Source organism: Mercenaria mercenaria, chromosome 3 (assembly GCF_021730395.1).
Source record: "Mercenaria mercenaria strain notata chromosome 3, MADL_Memer_1, whole genome shotgun sequence".
Lineage (NCBI taxonomy): Eukaryota > Metazoa > Mollusca > Bivalvia > Venerida > Veneridae > Mercenaria > Mercenaria mercenaria.
Window position 1 is genome coordinate 103,392,584 of NC_069363.1, and position 20,164 is coordinate 103,412,747.

A 20,164-nucleotide genomic window follows, 5' to 3' on the forward strand; every position below is an offset into this window, starting at 1 on the left:
ATTCACAGATTTATTTAAAGTCGACAAGAGTTCAAATTATACAAGATTTTTAACCGACTATTAACAACAAAGTGTATATGTACAACATAATGAAAGAAGCTATTTAAATAAAATGCATAAAATACACAGCAAAGACAAATAGAAATATGAGACCAATCATGTTAGTGGGGCAAATAGATAAAGATACAAGATACACAAAAGTAGCACAGGAGATTATGAGACTGAAAACAACTTAAAAGAGTACAAAGCATATAGTTTCTATTTGCAGATGACACTACACTATACATGTCACTTACCTCTGCCAGACAATCACATACCCTCCAAAACGACCTTAAACACTAGAAAAGTGGGAGTTGGGCTGGGATATGGAATTCATGTCCCCTAAATGTCAAGTTAACCATATTACATGAAGGAAACATTATATTCCCATACAATACTACCTACATAATGCACTACTAGAATCTGCCACCTCAGCAAAATACCTTGGCGTGGGTATCTTAAACGACCTCTTGTGGGACGCCCACATAAATAGGTCAACCATAAAGACAAATCAGACTCTAGTTTTCCTTCGCAGAAGATAGCCCATGAAGTCCATGGCATATCATACCCTCGTTAGACCACAGCTGGAATATAGCTCCGAAGTCTGGTCTCCATACACACAAACCCAAACAGAAGCGGTTCAAAGACGGGCAGCGCGTTCGGCTATATCTGACATTGGCCGCACCTCCAGTGTCATTTATATGCTATTCAGTCTAAGGTGCCGCAGGCTAGATCACCGGCGCATTGACTCCCGACTCTTATGTATAAAATCTCAAATAACTGGTTGCAATATACCCATGGAAGATTATCCCATCCCCATAACAAGGAAATCACGCCATTAGTTTGCAGTTTTTACCATTTCAGAATGAAACCTTTAAACTGTTTAAAGCTTGCCGTTTGCCTAAACTCTGGTAGTGCGTTCCACATGTCTGGAACAGCATACCTAGTGGAGATAAAAGACAAAATCAAACGAGACAAAACACAAGTGCTTTATTTTATTTTGCCCCGACTCTAAATAGTGTCATCATAAGCTGAACTTGGTCATGCACTTAGAAAAAGAAATACGAAGTGCACACAGTCTCTACGCAGCATGGACCATTCCAAACTTTTTGTTCCTAATAAGGGATAACTGTACATGGACAAGTAGTGCAACTTGGTAGTTTCAACACCTAGGTTCGTATTCTGGATCTTGTATCCATATGCGTTGCTACCTGTATGCAAAATACGCAGTTGAGTACACTAGGTCCAAAACACCTGTATTTACATTTGAACATTTTTTAAATAAAAAGAAATGAACGTTAGGAAGATTTATCTCCGTTTAAAAGCTTTTAAAGACTAGTTCGAGTGAACACAGCCGAATGTCAATCATATATGGTCCGTAAATCTCATAAAATAGTCAGCAATATTATTCTAACATGGTTCAATTAATTTGTCTGTAAGTTAAACAAAGATTAACAACGGTTAACACGTGGACCGGTGAGAGGCCCATTCCATCATTTTTCTATCATAATAAATATTTCGATGAGCATGTAGAATGAAAATAAAAGAAGCCTTCTTTTATCATGTTTCGTCGTTCAGCTGCTTGAATATTTAAGCACTAGGGCTAACACCCCCGTCGTTCAGTTTCTATGCATCTAAACGTTGAATAGTGGTACTACCATAAATCAGAGATGAACCACGCAAAAGTCTCGGTTACTTGATAAATATATACATATATGAAAAGGTATCAAACTTTGCCATAATCCTATAGAGTATTCTAGGATATTCCGTGCCCATTTCAGCAACAACGCAAGTTGTCTTGCTGCAACATATGTTTTGAAAATAGCACAGTTTTAATTTGTTTCGATTCAATACATACATAATCTGATTGGCCGACACTGTACTAACTTAAAGTATCTGAAAGTAACGGTTTTGCCCGAAACGCCATTTTCACATGTAAATCATTATCTTATTCATGAATATCGGCATAAAATAACTAAGGCATTCCACCATTTAAAACAAAAATGCAAAGTTCAGCATTTGACAAATGTTTAAACTATTATATTGTTTGAATTGTACAGTCATTTTGTCTGTACTGTAATCTGCTTTGAAAGATAAGTACAAAGTTCCTGAAAATAAATGTATTTCATTTTGAAAACTACAAGTTGCACCAGGTTTATTACGGAAACATTCCAGATTGCAACACAAATTGTCTAGATAACAGAATTTTCCGTGGAGAATGCCCCGAACCCCTCTAGATGTTCACTATCTCTCTAAGGCCAAGGCTACATCCCATGGCATAAGACAACTTAAAATCGAATTGTGTTTTATTCTCAAACTTAAACAATATTTACATAACCAACCTTAATTCATCACAATTTTCATATATATCGGCAAATAAAACTAAGGACCCGCATGAGAAACTCCAAAGGGCCTTTGACGGGAAAGGGCTACATGAAACAAGTTTTAGCTACACACAATATCGTGGATCCACTAGGGTACCTCCCATTTGGCTAAGACAGAAAATGGCTGACTGACACTCACTTATTAGTAGGTTTTAAACCTAGGATAGAATTCTGATTTACAGACCGGAACAGAAGAATGCCGCCGCCAAAAAAGAACGAATGTTTCATATTACAAAAAGTTAACAATACTTCTAAACATAGTAAAATGTGAATATTGTCAAAAACTGTATAATACAACGTCCAACAACACTAAAAGATGTTTGTTGTCTGAGTACTTATGTATAGTAAGTAAGTAAGTAAGTAAGTAAGTAAATATTTCATTATAGTGACATGTGCATATCCGTATACAACAAAATAACATATGAATTTGAATAATAAACAGCACCCGGCCCAATGGGCCGATATGTCACCTACAGGAAAAGAGTAAATTATAACATGGTATAGACAATATATTTATACATGCAATGTCAAACTGACTTCTCTTATTCTAATTTAACATGAAATATTTGTATTTTACAACGGACTTATCAATATGTCACACACACCTGTATTAACCGCCAAGGTAGAGGCACATTCTGGCCGTTTAAGGCAGGTGACTGCTTAAGACACGTTGAAACTTGTACAAAAAGTCGAACTGTGAAGTTAGCCCAGTTGCTGCTTTTAAGGCAAATGGTTGCTTAATACATGTTGCCACAATGGCAGGTTCCACTGTACCTAAATATGACCTTGCCCAACCATATAAATTCACATTTAAGTTAAAGTGTTTTTATAACTCTTTGATAACAAGCCTTTTAATTTTAAGTATGTCTACCGATTTTGTAAAACCTATATCGCTATTTTTTTTTTTTTTTTTTGATAATGTTACCTTTTCTTGTAGCATTTTCCAGGCTTCGCAGTTGGAAGTATTGGACAGAATTGCATATAGTTATGAATATTTAAGTGGCGTTTATCTTTGTGCCAATTCATTCATACCATTTGTGAATCGACGTTATACCAGTGGGTACATGACAAAACATACTGTCTTTATCGACATGTTGTCAAAATACTAACAAACATACAGAAGTACTTGTATTGAACTGGTCGTTACTATCTCTGTTGATAAAATACATTTACATTTTCAGTGCAAGGTCGTGTTCAACTTTTAACTACATGTACTAAACAATATGACAAGGTAAGGTTGACATGAAAAGTTATTTGAGTATGTGAGGGAAAGCTTTACAACGTGCTTTGAATCACCATTTATAGTTTAACTTATCTAAAGCAAAGATTTTTCAAAGAACGTTTTACTCACTTATCTTGTTTATTATGCTAAGTGTTGCAGTACCTATTAAGTAAATTATTTATCGGGCAAATATGGGGGTTACACCTGTTAAACTATGAATATGTTATAGATTATTTATAGACATTCTAATAAATTAAGTTATTGCTTTCCGTTACTGCAAAACTTAATTTCGTTAGAAGGTGAATAAATGATCTATAATCTTATCCTGCGAAAGAGTCGGGACACACATGCATGTACTCCAACCGCTCGACACTTAAGTAATACACAATCTTGTTCACAATAATATTATTTGTATTTAACAAACAATTTTAACAAATATCTAAAGTAAACACAGCTGCTTATACCATGAAATCTTAAAGTCCTGTACGCACCAGTATCAGGTGTTCTAACGTTTGAATTGTCTTATGATAAAATCTATAGGAAGCATAATAATAGCAATCCTTGACTGATTCAGTCTATTAGACTAAATTTTACCGAGGCAAATGAGAATGCGCGTTTGTTCGTGGTTGTTAGGTAAATTCTAATGGTAAAGCAAGGCGCCGACAGGGGTTAGTTAGGGAGGCTGTGTCCCACCCTCCCCCATAGGAGGATTGGTGGGGGTGGGGGGAGGGTCCCCCAAGAAAGAATATGATATATAATATGAAAACACACTTTGGTGCGCTGTTTTTATATAAAAGGGAATAATAACCCTTTCACCGGGTACTAATACCGATTTATGGTTCGTTTAAATTGTAATGTGTCTGTCTTGCGATGTAGGTCTTATTTGAAACTGGGAACAGGACAAAACATACTGTCTTTGAATAGGGAAAATCAAATTTAAACTGGTATCTATAATGTATGTCATAATTTGTTTGAGACAGACGTTATGGATATATTTAAAGCTGTAAGACTTAAAGTGTACTACGCGAATATGCTTTTTCTAGTATGATAGATATATAAATTTTATTCGTATAAAATACTCATACAATTTAAGAAATGGTAATTGTAAACGTGTAACAAGAAGTTACCATTAGGTTCAACACATCTGACCGAATGAGTTTTGCTATTGTTTGTTTAAATTCTAAATTTGACGGGAAACTTATTCCGCCACTCTTGGAATAAAAGTAGCCAAATACGTCTGCCACTGGTATAAGACTCTGTTTTTCTGCAATCTTTTGAATTTCCTTACCGTTATTTACAGTATTAAGGATTCTGTCTTTTATATTATTCGATCGCAGTTGTTATAAGAGCTTTTTCCCATTTTGTTTTACAAATGCAATGACACTGCAGCTTATGCCCATATTACAAGGTAATAAGATCCAAGCAATTAAAAAGGCAAAAAGATTTACCTTGCGGTATTCATTTCGCTATTTATATCTAAAAGCAGTTTCACCGGACCATTTTCTCCCATAGTATTGTAGACACTTTTTGCATTTAGCAGTGTTTAGATTATGATGCAAATGAATCTGATGACATATATTGTCACTTTGATACAGTAATCATTTTTTTTGACCGGTAAACCTGATTCAGTATTATATCTGATGAATCCTTTAAAGATTACTGAAATTTCTCTAATGGCGTGTCTAAACCACGAAAGGATCATGAAAGGATATCAGATTATGCTAACCTGGCATAAACTTTTTGTAATAGTGGTAAAACTATTGTTGATACAAACCAATATAGTACTATCTACATTTTAGCACGGTGAACATTTACAGTGAATTAAAAGTACGCGTCTACAATAGAAATTATTATATGAATGACAGTTGTGAAATATTTACTAACTGTAGGACTAGAAGTACCAAAATCTGCATTAGACAAATTTAAAATCTATATTCAAATACATTTATTACTGAAACGTTGAGATCTGATATTTCTTCGAATATGTCTTCGTAAGTAGGGGACTAAAATAGATGCAATCTAAATAATTTGCGCAATGACTTGTAACATTTTCATTGAGGGGAGGGGGTGGAGTTATGTGGTCTTTAATATCAAAGAAATCAACCAAGCTTCGGTCCTGTATTTTCTTCTGAAATTTACAAATCTACAGTATAAAAAAACAACAACAGTTTATTAATATATGCGCAAACATTGGCACAAGCCTCATACCCTCGCATGATCTGTTTCATTGCTTCTTTCGAACTTTTACCTTTTTTATTTTTAGGCTTTGATTGCAAATGTTACTCAGCAACCAGCAGAGTAACCGAGTTTGTCACGCTACGCGCCCGGGAGTGACCTTTACAGGCTACGGCCATTGACTAAACACTTTTCACAATCCCCACCCCTCCCAGTACCGGCTTAAGTGGAACTTTAATAAAGTAAGATTTAATAGACTTCGTGATCCGTAAGAACCAGTAAATATAATAAAACAGAGTCCAAGTATGGGTGAATTTTTAAGCCACCATATAGCACTTAAGTACTGCTGTGTAGTCTCTGTGCTCTGTACGCACCAGTATCACGTGCTTAATCTAATACGTTTAAATTATCTTATTATAAAGTCTATAAGAGAAAACAAAGCAAACTACTAGTAATAGCAGACTCGGTTTGCCTTGGAAATGCTTCCTGCTTTTAACTTTTGGAAGTTTCTGTAATATTTCGGCTTCATAACCTCAGTTCCCCTCTCTAAATCTCAGTTTGTTTAGCTCTGCACATTGTTTTCTCGTTTAGAGAAAAGTCTTTTTTTTTTAAACTGGGGACCATACGCCGCTTTTTATGGATTTGCACTAGGTTCCATGTGCACCACGGTATCAATGCGTCTGCGGATATCTCTTAATAATATTCTGGTACATACAACATGTGTAGATGTTGAGTTCTACCCAACCTGTGGCTAGAGGCAGCTTGCATTTCCAGAACCATCCATGAACAGGCTCAATCAAGCCGAGCCTGCAATATTTTCGTTAATGTCTTGTTTGACTACCTGTGGTTTTCCACTTTTTCTATTTTAGTCTGTTCATGAGTGGTAAAGAAAAATGTAACACACCGCACGTACCCCGGCATCGGTTTAAGCGGAACTCTGTTAAAAGAAGTAAAATCTGAATGGACTCCATGATCCCAAGGGAAAATCTTGGGTATTTATTCTCTATTACCTTATTCAGTGCAGCCACTTATCTCAACAGGATAGTTAACCGTTATCATGCTGAACACGATTGATTCTGCCTTTGCGACCAGTGTAGATCACTTTCAGCCCGCACATCCGTGCAGTTTGATCAACATCTCAGCACTGTTCGACATTCAGTCGGTATCTTTTTGTTAGGCTCCCCTTTTAACAGCTAATGGTACTGTTCAAATTGAAAGATGGATAAGTTCATTGTAGAAATTTAGCAGGGGAATGGTTAAATACAACAACCATGAGACAGATCTTACATTATTCACGTTCAAAGAGTGCAGTCGACCTCAAAGCAAAACCTTATACCACTGTATGTGTCAATGCTCTAGTCTTAAAAACACAAAGATGAAGGCCAACAGGAAAAGACACATTCTTGAAAGGAACACAGACGCCCATACAGCAGTCCGCTTTGGAACAGGGGTATGCGTAAATGTTTACACGTGCGATGACTTTGCAGAAGCCATAGCACGAAAGGAAACTATTTTCATGGTATACATTTTTGTACAAATGATACACATTTATGTACAACAAACTATATCTCTGTTTGCACAATTATTTTAAGAAACAAAAAATGTCAAAACTAAGACCTCTGTTGACGAGTGTTTGCACATGTTTACAACAATAACCATCCTAAAAGAAACGAAAATCCAAAGTTTTACTAATTGATAGACTGTGCCCATTTTTAAACAATTAACGGACCTTACAGCATAAGCATATTCTGAATAAAATCATTTCTGGTGTCGCTCATGGAATAGCTTAAACAGGTCCACGATTTATAGATACGAAATAACACACTGCCGTGTATAAAATTTACATTAACATATAAACAGATGATCTTGTACATAATATATAGTTCGCAGTATATAACGATCTTATTGCTCAAGGGCATATGTATGTACAAATAAAGAGTTCACCGAATAGGAAGAGCCATTTTACACCGCTTTACAATAGAGCTGCAACTAAGTTCGCGCATCATCAAGTATACATTCACACAGTTGCAGATATATTTACAAGTTGTTTCGTTTATCAAATTAAACTGTGTAAGTTGCAAGATTATTAAAATGACGGGCGATTATAGCATCTACACCGGAGATAAAAGAACACTTGGTATATTGGACTATATTCTGTTTTCACTACTGTTCGTAGCATCAGCGGCAATAGGGTTTTACCATGCCTATAGAGACAGAAAAAATACAAATGTTGACAATTTTCATCTAGGAGGAAGGAAAATGCATCCTCTGCCAGTAAGTCTGTCTCTAGCTGCGACATTTATGTCTGCTTTGACAATACTAGGGACTCCGGCGGAGGTATACACATTTGGGACGATGTTTTACTGGATAGTTCTTGGAATGTTCATCGCCACTGCAGGAACGGCGCATGTTTTTCTCCCGGTCTTCTATCACATGAACAAAATAAGCTGTTTCGGATATCTTCAGTTACGTTTCGGAAATATGACGAGACTACTCGCAAGTTTTCTGTTCTTGTTACAAACATTGCTCTACATGGGATTTGTACTGTATGCACCCTCCTTAGCCTTTCAGGCTGTAACAGGACTCTCTTTGTGGGGTTCTATGATTGGTGTGGCGTCCGTCTGTACACTTTACACCATGTTAGGTGGAATGAAGACTGTTCTATGGACCGACAGTTTGCAGTTTGTAATTATGATAATTGGTCTTCTGGCACTTCTAATTGAAGGCTCAAATGCAACAGGGGGCATTGCTAAAGCTTGGGAGATTGCAAAGGAGCAGGGGCGTATTGAATTTACAAATATCTCTGTAGACCCACGAACTAGGCATACCGTATGGTCTGTAGGTATTGGAGGGGCCATGTTTTGGACATACCTTTATGGGATCAACCAAGCTCAGGTCCAGCGTGAGTGTTCTCTCCCTACCTTGCGAAGATCACAGCTTGCTGTTTGGTTAAACTTTCTTGGACTTTTACTGATAAACACTCTTGTATGCCTAATTGGAGTCGTAATGTATGCATTTTACAGCGACTGTGACCCAGTCAAGTTCAAACTGGTAGACAAAACTGATCAACTTGTTCCACTGATGGTTCTAGACGTGCTTGGAACCATTCCGGGATTAGCCGGTATATTTATGGCGTGTGTGTTTAGCGGAAGTTTAAGCTCTATATCTTCTGGACTGAATGCAATGTCAGCAGTTATTCTAGAAGACTATATCAAGTGTTTCTGTTTTAAATCTCTAACAGGTAAGAAGGAATTAATCTTGTCAAAATTGATAATATTTCTTATGGGATTCGCGAAGTTCGGTATGGCGATACTCATTTCGCAAGCTGGTGGACTGATCATTCAACTCTCGTATACTCTGTATTCTTTGATATCAGGTCCTCTGCTAGGGTGTTTTGTTGCTGGTATGATATTTCCATGGACTAATAAGTACGGAGCTTTATCTGGATTGATAACCTCATTTATAATAATGTGTTGGTTGGGAATCGGTGCCAAAGTTGACGATCCACCCGGAACAAAGGCATTAACTGTTTATACGGACAAATGCTATGGGATGAATTCTAGCGGTTTAACAACGACAATGTCTAATATACAGACATTATCTTCCTCTCCGAATTTCACTATTTCAACTGAAGGAAACGATGTGGCTGCTATAGACGAACCCTTAGTATATGACTTCTACAGAATGTCGTATCAATGGTATACTGGGCTTGGAATGTTAATGAATTTAATAGTATCACTAATTGTAAGTTTTATTACAGGTCATACCAATCCAAAGACAATAAATAAAAAACTTATGAGTCCATTATTCTACATGTTGTGCCCGTGCCTACCAGATAAAATGAGAAATCCTCTGCGCTTTGGCGTAGACTATGAAAACTATGAGAAGACGGACGTTTATAATGAGAAGGAAAGGACAATGAGATCTACTGGAAATGGAAACATGGCTTATATAGAAGACAGTCCCTTATAGATTTACAGAATCTATAACTGTAGCGTCAATGGACAAAGATCAATAGCACAGGCCGATTCTTTGTTATCTTGATGCACAATCCATGTGTTTTAGTGCTGTTTTGTTCGCTTTAAGATAAATGCAAGTAGATTTGAACAGCAAAAGAAACTATCAAGATGTATAACTGGGGTATTTTTAACTTCAAGTGTTAGATTTTATAAATCGATCAACCGTGAAGTCAGTAGTCCCACAATAGTTGTTTTGCACGAAATTTTGGCTATATCCTCTGTGCGTCTGTTGCATTGTAGCATCCCAATCGCGCGCTCATGCTGATTTTGAATTAGTCATGCATGGAACAACATTTCTTAACTTTATGATGTTTTTCGAGTAAGTCAATCATCAATGTTTCCCATGACAATAAAATCGTTAATTACACGCGCACGTGAGTTTCGTGCAAAACGGCTATTGTGGGACTACTGACTTCACTGTTGATCGATTTTTTTTAAATTCAACAGGTGAAGGTTTTCAAGTGTAATGTGGTATGAAGAAAACAAGTCAAATTTATAAATTTAACTTTGTTATTTAAAAATACCCCAGTTATACATCTGGATAGTTACTTTTGCTGTTCAGTATAATTTCTCCGACAAACGTATTATCTTTGCAACATTTTATAATATTTAGTCAAGAGACATTGTAATCAGAAAACCAATATAGTTTTAGCTCATATTTTGATGTATTCAAACTTTTGTAACCCCTCCTCACCCCCCCCCCCCCCCCCCCCACCACCACCACCACCACCCCTCTCATGATAACAATAATTACACTCTTTTATTTTATTTTTTCGTTATTTCATAGGGTAATATATCTGATACACTTTAACTGCATTTTCAATTGTATTTCTAGATATTTATGTTATTTATCGTTCTCGGTCATTCTGCAGAGGCAAATACAAGTATATGAATATATTATCATAAATTAGATATTATTAGGCTATTTAGCATTATTCTGTACAATACGGAGATATATTTGGACGAGTACCCAGCTGAGAAAACCATATTGGACGAGCCGCTGAAAACCATATTGGAAGAACCGTTAGGCCCTCCAATATGTTTTTTTCCAGCTGGGTACGAGTTCAAATGTATCTTGTATTGTTCAGTTCAAAGTTAAATAATCTTTTTATTCTATATCTATTTTATTTTAGTTTTAATTAAAAATGATTCATTTCTGTCTTCCTCATTTCTAGACGCATAATCTAACTCTGTGCATAGAGCACCTACTTCGCCCGATTTACATTCGTACAATTTTCACGCGTTTCGGGCTTTTTCGTATGTTTAACATGGGGCATTTTGAACCGTCCAAATACGGAAAAATACAGGGTTTTTTTGTACGCACGTGCGTCCGACAAGGTAATCTATTGTACGATCAGGTGTTGCAAATGAACGTTCACGATTGGATAGATATAATAGATATAGAATAAATGAACTTATTTTATATTTATACAGCTAAAATAAAAGCAAATTGTATAAGGAAAATCACAATTAGTACTGGTAAGAATGTTTTCAGTGAAATTGATTTGAATTAGAACAATAGTATTTTAAAGTATGTTTTTGTCATGTTTTGCTTTTATCAGTCTTAACAGAGTGATTTCCATTTTTGTTGAATGTGAAATATAGACTATAATCACTTGCATTAAGTTATAGTGAAACGTCCATCAGGGGAAACCACGCGCAAAGAATACAGCCCCCTTATAAACCACATGGAAACAGGATAAATTTAAATACTACTACTACTACTACTACTACTACTATTACTACTACTAATATTAATAATAATATAATGAAATAGAAATAACAAATATACACACAGGGCACCGCCTTGGAAGGCGACTGGCAAAAACAGAAGTACACCGAAAACTTTTTATAACGTTCCTATATTACAAGACAGTGTAAATAAAACTGAACCACGAGGACCTTGTTTATGTTCAGTCTAACATGCAGTTTAAAATAATATATATGGCTATTAGACGTTATATAATGATCTCTCAACTGTCCGTTTGTCAGTCGATGTTTATCGCAGAACATATAACTCCTGACTTCTTTCTAGGTTTTACTGACACACAACAAAGCCGTTGCTAATCATAATCATACTTTTGTAATGGTAAGTTTCGGTATGTTTTTGTTTTTGTATTGACCATGGCTGAATTGCGAAATGAATAACTTAGTGTTCATCATTATATATACTATTATGTGTGGTCACACGTTATTTTAACCCTAACTCTGCTAATTTTCTACGAAGAACTTGTCCATCTTTCAATTTGGACAGCTCAATTAACTGTTAAAAGGGTTGCTTACCAAAAAGATACTGACTGAATGCCAAACACAGCATATCTTGATCTACACTGGTCGCGAAGGCAAAACAAGTCGTGTCCAGCATCATAAGGGTTATATGACCGATACTGTAACGCTTAGCCTTACATTCTGAGAAAAAATTCAAACAACACCAAATCATAGAAAGAAATGGTTGTTTCACATGAAAATTGAACAGCGTAAATAAACTCTACAAAACAATCGTTATCATACTGGTATATACATTGAATTTCAGAAAAAGTCTGCGCAAAGGTGCAACACTTTCGGACAATTCAACGCCTTTACAAGCACATCATTTTCAAATCTTCGTTTTTATGCATTTTCAATAAAATCCGACATAGCTCATTGGAACATAATTTTCATCAATTGTTTATTTTTATTTCTTTAAAACTTGCATGTGAATTTGGGACAACTAAAGTTTTACTAATTGATAGACTATGCCCATTTTTAAACAATTAACGAACCATTTGCAATTACAGTACATTTGCGTATAAGCATATTATGAATAAGCTCATTAGTGGTGTCGCTCTTCGAATATCTTAAGCAGCTGAACGTTTTATAGATACGAAACAGCACATTGGAAATATGATGTTGTACGTAAGATTTACGTTAACATTAGACCTTTATCACGGACACGGACATGGAAATGTAAATGTAAACGTACTCTGTACTTCGGTTAAATTTCGGGGGTTTTCTCAAACATGTTTTAGGAACCATAATAACTTGTTGTACTTTGTGTGTATTGAGAATCTGTAAATTCATAATTAGAGCGCATTTTATTTTAAATTGTGTAGAGGTAAATTGAACCCTTCAAAGTTGCGTGCTGTATATGCTTACAAAATACCCTGATCTTTAACGTATTTGTAATTGATTAGGAAAGGGTGGGGTTCTAAAATAATTAATATACACAAGGAATTGAAAAAGAAAGGAATATGAACAGAGATTATATAAAAATAACTGACGGTTGGTGTAGGAGTGTAAAAGGGAGGTTTAAGGGTCTGGGTATGTTTGGGAGAATACTAATATATTAGATGAACATAAATGACTGTAACTTACATTTATGAATATCAATTTTCAGAGATTTACTGTTTTACGTTATCACTTTTGAGAGTAGTGATAAAAAGAGCCTGTTAAAAACGAAAGTTAAGTTTCGCACTATATTCCGCTCCGGTTTGTACAACATTAGTATTTCACAGAAATAGTACCTATTTATTTAAGAAGCTTACTTTATTACAAAAAAAGGGGTTTACTGTTTGTTCTTACTTGTCTATTCACACTTTTGAGATACGAGATGAAGCCATTGCCACTTGCACAGGCATAAAGAGTTTGAGATATTTACCCTTTAACAAGATCAATCTTTTCCTTTTTATAATAGGACTTGTAGTTAAGAAGGCATTGAGGAGGTTGATATACACTTTTTAGATAGGAGATGAAGCATTGCCGCTTGTACAGGCATAAAGAGTTGGAGAATATGAGAAGTTTACCCTAGGGACTGTAATTAAGATGGCATTGGGGAGATTGACCTAAACATTTAACCAACACTATTACAAGATATGAGGTTATCGATTATAGGTGCAGTTAAAAGAGAAATTTAGAAGGTGGCCAACTTCAATCCGAGAGCTATGAGCAACATCGACACTGAAGCCGGCGTGAGTACAATATAGCCATATTTATCCGCTTAAATTGATTGAGCTCAATTACTGTTATTAACAAAGAGATGTTACGTCGAAACTTTGTTTACAGGTAGCTTTCAATATATGGGGTAGCTGCAGCTATTTTGAACTTGTTTGTTACTGAAAATAGAAACAAAGATTTTTGGTCAATAACTAAAGTTTGGAATGACATATTGTCACAAAGTTGAGAAATAACAAGGTTATAAAGAAATCATTCTGCGATGGCATTACAGCTGTTTGGGTCAAAGTCGCTGTTTCTAATGATAATGTGCTGCTATAAACTATACATATTTGAGTGAAGAGACCTAGCCATGGGCTATTTGAGCTGAGATCAGAATTGTTTTACTTATACAAAGAAACAGTACCGTCCAATGACTTTAGTTCAGAATGTATTTTCTGTCCCTACGATGAAATTTGTTTTAATTGCGCTGCTTGCTCATAGACGGGCAGAATTAAAAATGGTATTTTATCAAATGGCAGACAGTAAGTTACAGGTATGTGACGTTTTATTAAACTGAACATGGTATTTTTCATCAAGTGTATACGTTGATATAAAGTCTTCGTCTGTGTTCTCCTTTGAGACAAGATTTATTCGCAGCAGAAGATAACATTGCCAAGAATAATAAAGATATGTTGTGCCTTGAAACATTGGGGAAAACCTTTAAATTAATATTTTTAAAAATGAAACGAATCCCTGTGGGTACGTGTTTAAATGTTTGTGTTTTGAGAAATTCCCCATACTTTGATCAGAGTACATAATATGATTACATTGTCCGTGTCCGTTATAAAGGTCTATTAAAACAGTCGTGCCTAAGTTTGTAATATGATTATAACATTGTTATTGCGCAGGGGTATAATATGCAGACATTTAACACCGGTATTTGAATGTTTTGCAATGAAACTGTGATTAGGTTCGCGCATCATCAAGTTTACCTCAACACAGCGACAGGATATATTTACAAATCATATCAATATTTATCAAATTAAACTGTAAGTTACAAAATTATTAAAATGACGGGCGATTATAGCATCTACACGGGAGATAAAAGAACACTTCGTATACTGGACTATATTTTGTTTTCACTACTGTTCATAGCATCAGCGGGAATAGGGTTTTACCATGCCTATAGAGACAGAAAAAATACAAATGTTGACAATTTCCATCTAGGTGGAAGGAAAATGCATCCTCTGCCAGTAAGTCTGTCTCTAGCTGCGACATTTATGTCCGCTCTGACAATACTAGGGACTCCGGCGGAGGTATACACATTTGGGACGATGTTTTACTGGATAGTTCTTGGAATGTTCATTGCCACTGCAGGAACGGCGCATGTTTTTCTCCCGGTCTTCTATCACATGAACAAAATAAGCTGTTTCGGATATCTTCAGTTACGATTCGGAAATATGACGAGACTACTAGCAAGTTTTCTGTTCTTGTTACAAACATTGCTCTACATGGGATTTGTACTGTATGCACCCTCCTTAGCCTTTCAGGCTGTAACAGGACTCTCCTTGTGGGGTTCTATGATTGGTGTGGCGTCCGTCTGTACGCTTTACACCATGTTAGGTGGAATGAAGACTGTTCTATGGACCAACTGTTTGCAGCTTGTAATTATGATAATTGGTCTTCTGGCACTTCTAATTGAAGGCTCAAATGCAACAGGGGGCATTGCTAAAGTTTGGGAGATTGCAAAGGAGCAGGGGCGTATTGAATTTAACAATATCTCTGTGGACCCACGAACTAGGCATACTGTATGGTCTGTAGGAATTGGAGGGGCAATGTTTTGGACATACCTTTATGGGATCAACCAAGCTCAGGTCCAGCGTGAGTGTTCTCTCCCTACCTTGCGAAGATCACAGCTTGCTGTTTGGTTAAACTTTCTTGGACTTCTACTGATTAATACGCTTGTATGCCTAATTGGAGTCGTAATGTATGCATTTTACAGCGAGTGTGACCCAGTCAAATTCGGACTGGTAGACAAAACTGACCAACTTGTTCCACTGATGGTACTAGACGTGCTTGGAACCATTCCGGGATTCCCTGGAATATTTATGGCGTGTGTGTTTAGCGGAACTCTGAGCTCTTTATCTTCTGGACTGAATGCAATGTCAGCAGTTATTATAGAAGACTATATCAAGTGTTTCTGTTTTAAATCTCTAACAGGTAAGAAGGAATTAATCTTGTCAAAATTGATAATATTTCTTATGGGATTCGCGAAGGTCGGTATGGCGATACTCATTTCGCAAGCTGGTGGACTGATCATTCAACTCTCGTATACTCTGTATTCTTTGATATCAGGTCCTCTGCTAGGGTGTTTTGTTGCTGGCATGGTATTTCCATGGACTAATAAGTACGGAGCTTTATCTGGATTGATAACCTCATTTATAATAATGTGTTGGTTGGGAATCGGTGCCAAAGTTGACGGGCCACCCGAAACAAAGGCATTAACTGTTTATACGGACAAATGCTATGGGATGAATTCTAGCGGTTTAACAACGACAATGTCTAATATACAGACATTATCTTCCTCTCCGAATTTCACTATTTCAACTGAAGGAAACGATGTGGCTGCTATAGACGAACCCTTAGTATATGACTTCTACAGAATGTCGTATCAATGGTATACTGGGCTTGGAATGTTAATGAATTTAATAGTATCACTAATTGTAAGTTTTATTACAGGTCATACCAATCCAAAGACAATAAATAAAAGACTCATGAGTCCATTATTCTACATGTTGTGCCCGTGCCTACCAGATAAAATGAGAATTCCTATGCGCTTTGGTGTAGACTATGAAAAGACGGACGTTTGTAATAAGCAGGATAGGACAATGAGATCTACTGGAAATGGAAATATGGCTTATATAGAAGACAGTCCGTTATAGATATTAAATCTGTAGAATCAAATAAAGATCAATAGGACAAGCTGATTCTTAGTTATCTTGATGCAAAATCCGAGTTGTTTAGTGTTGTTTTGTTAGCGTTATAACAAATGCAGGTAGTTTGAACGACAAATGTATTATCTTTGCAACATATTATAATATTATATTAAGAGGCTTTGTAAAAGGAGAACCAACATATTGTTAGCTCACTTTTTGATGCATTAACACTTTTGCCACCCCTTCCCCCACCCCAATGATGACAATAATTAAATATTTTCTTTCTTTTTTAAAAAAAAATCTTATACAAGTATAAATACATTATCATAAATGAGATATTCGTACGTATTTCATATTTATATACCAATTAAATTAACTATAATATTAACATTTTTGTTGCATATGAAATATAGACTTTACTCACTTATTGATTTTAAACTGCGTTAAGTTACATTGGATGCTGAAACCTCTGCCATGAAACCACGAGCAAAGAATGCAGCCTTTTATAAACCACATGAAAACAGGGGGTGGGGGGGGGGTGTAAATTTATACACGTACACAACGGCCAAGCAGATGTACACATGTACACGAATTATTGATACAATAATAATAGAGATAACAACCATACACGCAGGACACCGCGTTATAGCGGCCACTGGCAAAAAAAAAAAAACAAGTACAACAGGAGATTTTTGACAGGTTCCATTATGTACAAGACAGTGTAAATAAATCTGAACCACGAGGGCCTGGTTTATTTTCATTCTAACATGCGGATTAAATCAATATGGCTATTTGACGTTAGAATTCTGATATGACTAGCAATGCTAAAATCATCATAACGATATTATGTTGACGTCATGTCGACGTGGTATTTAGCGCCATGTACGCATTGAGAAATAGCGCTTTCAAATTTGATAAAATATTTTACTTAAAATATGTTTAAAACGAAATGTAACATAGCACAACTGTCTTGATTTATTTACACATACAGCGATTTGGTTATTAGCTGTGTAGAACAATTCGCCATCATTTGCGCCCTAATGGAACTACTCCGCAAGACGTATTACCATTTCCGGTCCTGGAGTGTGTAAACAAAGGAGCGTGACGACCTATCATTTTGCACCATACATGCATCAAGAAACAGTTCTATCATATTTGGTCTCAGTGTTATGATAAAGACATATAAGAATCGAAATAATAGATAACAATACGTTTGAACACTGTTTACACACTCTATTTATTTACTTCTTTGTCCTAACTAAAGCATTTTTTCTATAAAATATTGCTTGTAATCAATATTCTTTCGAGTTTTGTGTGGTTCCGTACCAATAACGTTTATATGTTGATTCCCACTGTTTTAAACAGTGAGTTTATCCTTTCCATAAACGACAGACTAACACATTGAAACAAATAAGTATCATTATTCTGTGCATGTTTTAAAGAAGCAATTAGAAAACCTTCTACAAAATGATAGTCACAAAGCAGTGAAGGGGTGGAGTGGAAATATCAAAGCAAAATAGCGCTCCCTCTAGAGCCTTCGATGGCAACATTATAATTATTAAGATTTAGGAAATCAAATGCTAAGCTGGTGTTCTAGAAATACTGTGACTGAATTTATAGCCTGGCTGTTCGTTTTAGAAATGTGTTTTTGTAAACACAAGTCATCTATTTACTATTTAGTCTGCAGATTCATCAAAACCAGGTTTTATATTTGAACTTTTGATTCATTTTTTTTGCATCTGATAGAGAAAAGGTTGGTGATTTATATCAAATGTAAACAAAACATGACCAAAAATTGCCAATTTACTCCTTAATGTATCCTTAAAATTGTTGATCTGTGTATCAAGAGGGTTCCAGGTACACCACCGTATGAATATATCTGCGGGTGTCTCTTTTCATTTTGGTAGTTTTACCGTCCTTTAACCGGCTAAAACAAACTGTGCATGTAGTTTCAGTTATGTTGTGTTATGTTATGCGACCTCTGGTTTACACTCTGAGCCTTTGTTTGTGGTGCTCTGTGCCTCCGAGAAGTCTGCCCTTACCTATCATTTTTGATTGAGTCAGTGGAAATGCAAGCTATTGTCCACGCCCTCTAGCCCCAATATTACCAAAAACTTTCAAATTGACAAGGGACCTTAACCAGGTAATACAATCTAGTCTATGGTTAAAATCCCCTAGATACCTTAAATACGCCCAATCATTTGCTAGGTTATTAATTGTCTTTCCGTGACATTTTAAAGAGCCTTCTGTCATTTGCCGTCTATATTTAGCGTAAATTATTTAAAGTGGTGTACGTTTGTAATTGGATGATAGTCTAAATCGGACCAAATTATCTATTGTTTGTCATAGCTTATTGGTTAAACTTTCAAATAATTAATTTCTCCCTGGAGGAGGGTAAAACTAAATTTGAAAGGGACAAATCTAACCGGCGGTTAAATTCTTGGGCACTCAAGTCATTGGGAAAGGACTATATACTGCGCTGCATTTTAATAAGCATTGCCGTGATCTGCTCACCGATTATCTCTCTTTGGTCTATATTATTTCTTTACTACTGTTAAAACTTAATACTACAAACATATTATGCAGACATATTATGTTTCTTCTGGATCCTTAATGGTGTTTCTATTGTTGCTCGTCTACTGCAAAGGTTTTTAGGGTTAGGTTTTTTATGTTGTGTTAGTGTACTGATTATTTTTTCAGCTTAACATTTCGGCCTAGGTGGTTCCAATACTCCCGCTTTAAAAGCTTTGGTGGGAATTATTGATCACCCCTTTGATATAGTGCGTGCTTTTTAATTTTGTCTTTTGGCAGTTTCTGTGATACGCAGTTTCCATAACCACAGATACCCTCTCTAAATTCCAGTTTGTTTAGTTATGCCCAATTTTGTCTCGTTTACGGCACAGCCATTATTTTATCTGGGGACCATACGCCGTTTTTCATTGAATCGCACTCTGTTCCATGTGCACCACCGTATGAATACATCTGCGGATGTCTTTAAATTACAATCTAGTATTCATAACATGTGTTAATGTTGATTTCTGCTCAACCCGGGGTTAGGGGCCTGGACGGTAGCTTGAACTTCCACTACCGTCCTTGAACAGGCTAAATCAAACCGAGCCTGCAATATCTTCGTTTAAATGTTTTTTTATTTTAGTACGCGAGTAGTAAAGGCTGTTGATCTGGTACCCTGGTCATGTTTCTAAAATTTGATCACTGGGAAGTGGTGGGGGTGTAAAGGGGGGCACCCTATGGAAAATTAGCTTGGGATGCCAGATCACCATCCAGCATTTACTACTTACATGCGTATATAGTTCCGTTTAAGTTTGCTTTTAATATAATTTTACGAGACCGTTCACAAACCTTCTGTCACCATAATGATGTACCAGTAACTGGTTTCAACTCTCCCGTGTTTTTTTTTTTTTTTGCATACTGTTCCAAGGCGGTGCCAAGGTGTGTTCAGTTATTTGTATCTTTCGT

General features: G+C 36.1%; 2 protein-coding genes across 2 annotated transcripts; both read left to right on the forward strand.

The window, feature by feature from the left end:
- The first annotated feature begins 7,780 nt into the window (after positions 1-7,780).
- LOC123523776 (sodium-coupled monocarboxylate transporter 2-like) lies at positions 7,781-11,373 on the forward strand. The gene is made up of 2 exons (XM_045301424.2): positions 7,781-9,061; positions 9,581-11,373. Exons 1-2 carry the CDS (start codon positions 7,912-7,914, stop codon positions 9,790-9,792), a joined length of 1,362 nt encoding a protein of 453 aa, XP_045157359.1. The 5' UTR covers positions 7,781-7,911; the 3' UTR covers positions 9,793-11,373.
- Positions 11,374-14,641: 3,268 nt separating this feature from the next.
- LOC123523777 (sodium-coupled monocarboxylate transporter 2-like) lies at positions 14,642-16,738 on the forward strand. The gene is made up of 2 exons (XM_045301426.2): positions 14,642-15,971; positions 16,491-16,738. The coding sequence occupies exons 1-2, from the start codon at positions 14,822-14,824 to the stop codon at positions 16,691-16,693; spliced, it is 1,353 nt and encodes a 450-aa protein (XP_045157361.2). The 5' UTR covers positions 14,642-14,821; the 3' UTR covers positions 16,694-16,738.
- The last annotated feature ends 3,426 nt before the right edge of the window (positions 16,739-20,164 follow it).

Excerpts from the sequence above, each read along its gene's own strand:
- LOC123523776 (XM_045301424.2), top strand. The coding sequence starts at position 7,912 with ATGACGGGCGATTATAGCATCTACACCGGAGATAAAAGAACACTTGGT. Across the intron at positions 9,062-9,580 it reads CTGTTTTAAATCTCTAACAG|GTCATACCAATCCAAAGACA; the intron begins GTAAGAAGGAAT and ends GTTTTATTACAG.
- LOC123523777 (XM_045301426.2), top strand. The coding sequence starts at position 14,822 with ATGACGGGCGATTATAGCATCTACACGGGAGATAAAAGAACACTTCGT. Across the intron at positions 15,972-16,490 it reads CTGTTTTAAATCTCTAACAG|GTCATACCAATCCAAAGACA; the intron begins GTAAGAAGGAAT and ends GTTTTATTACAG.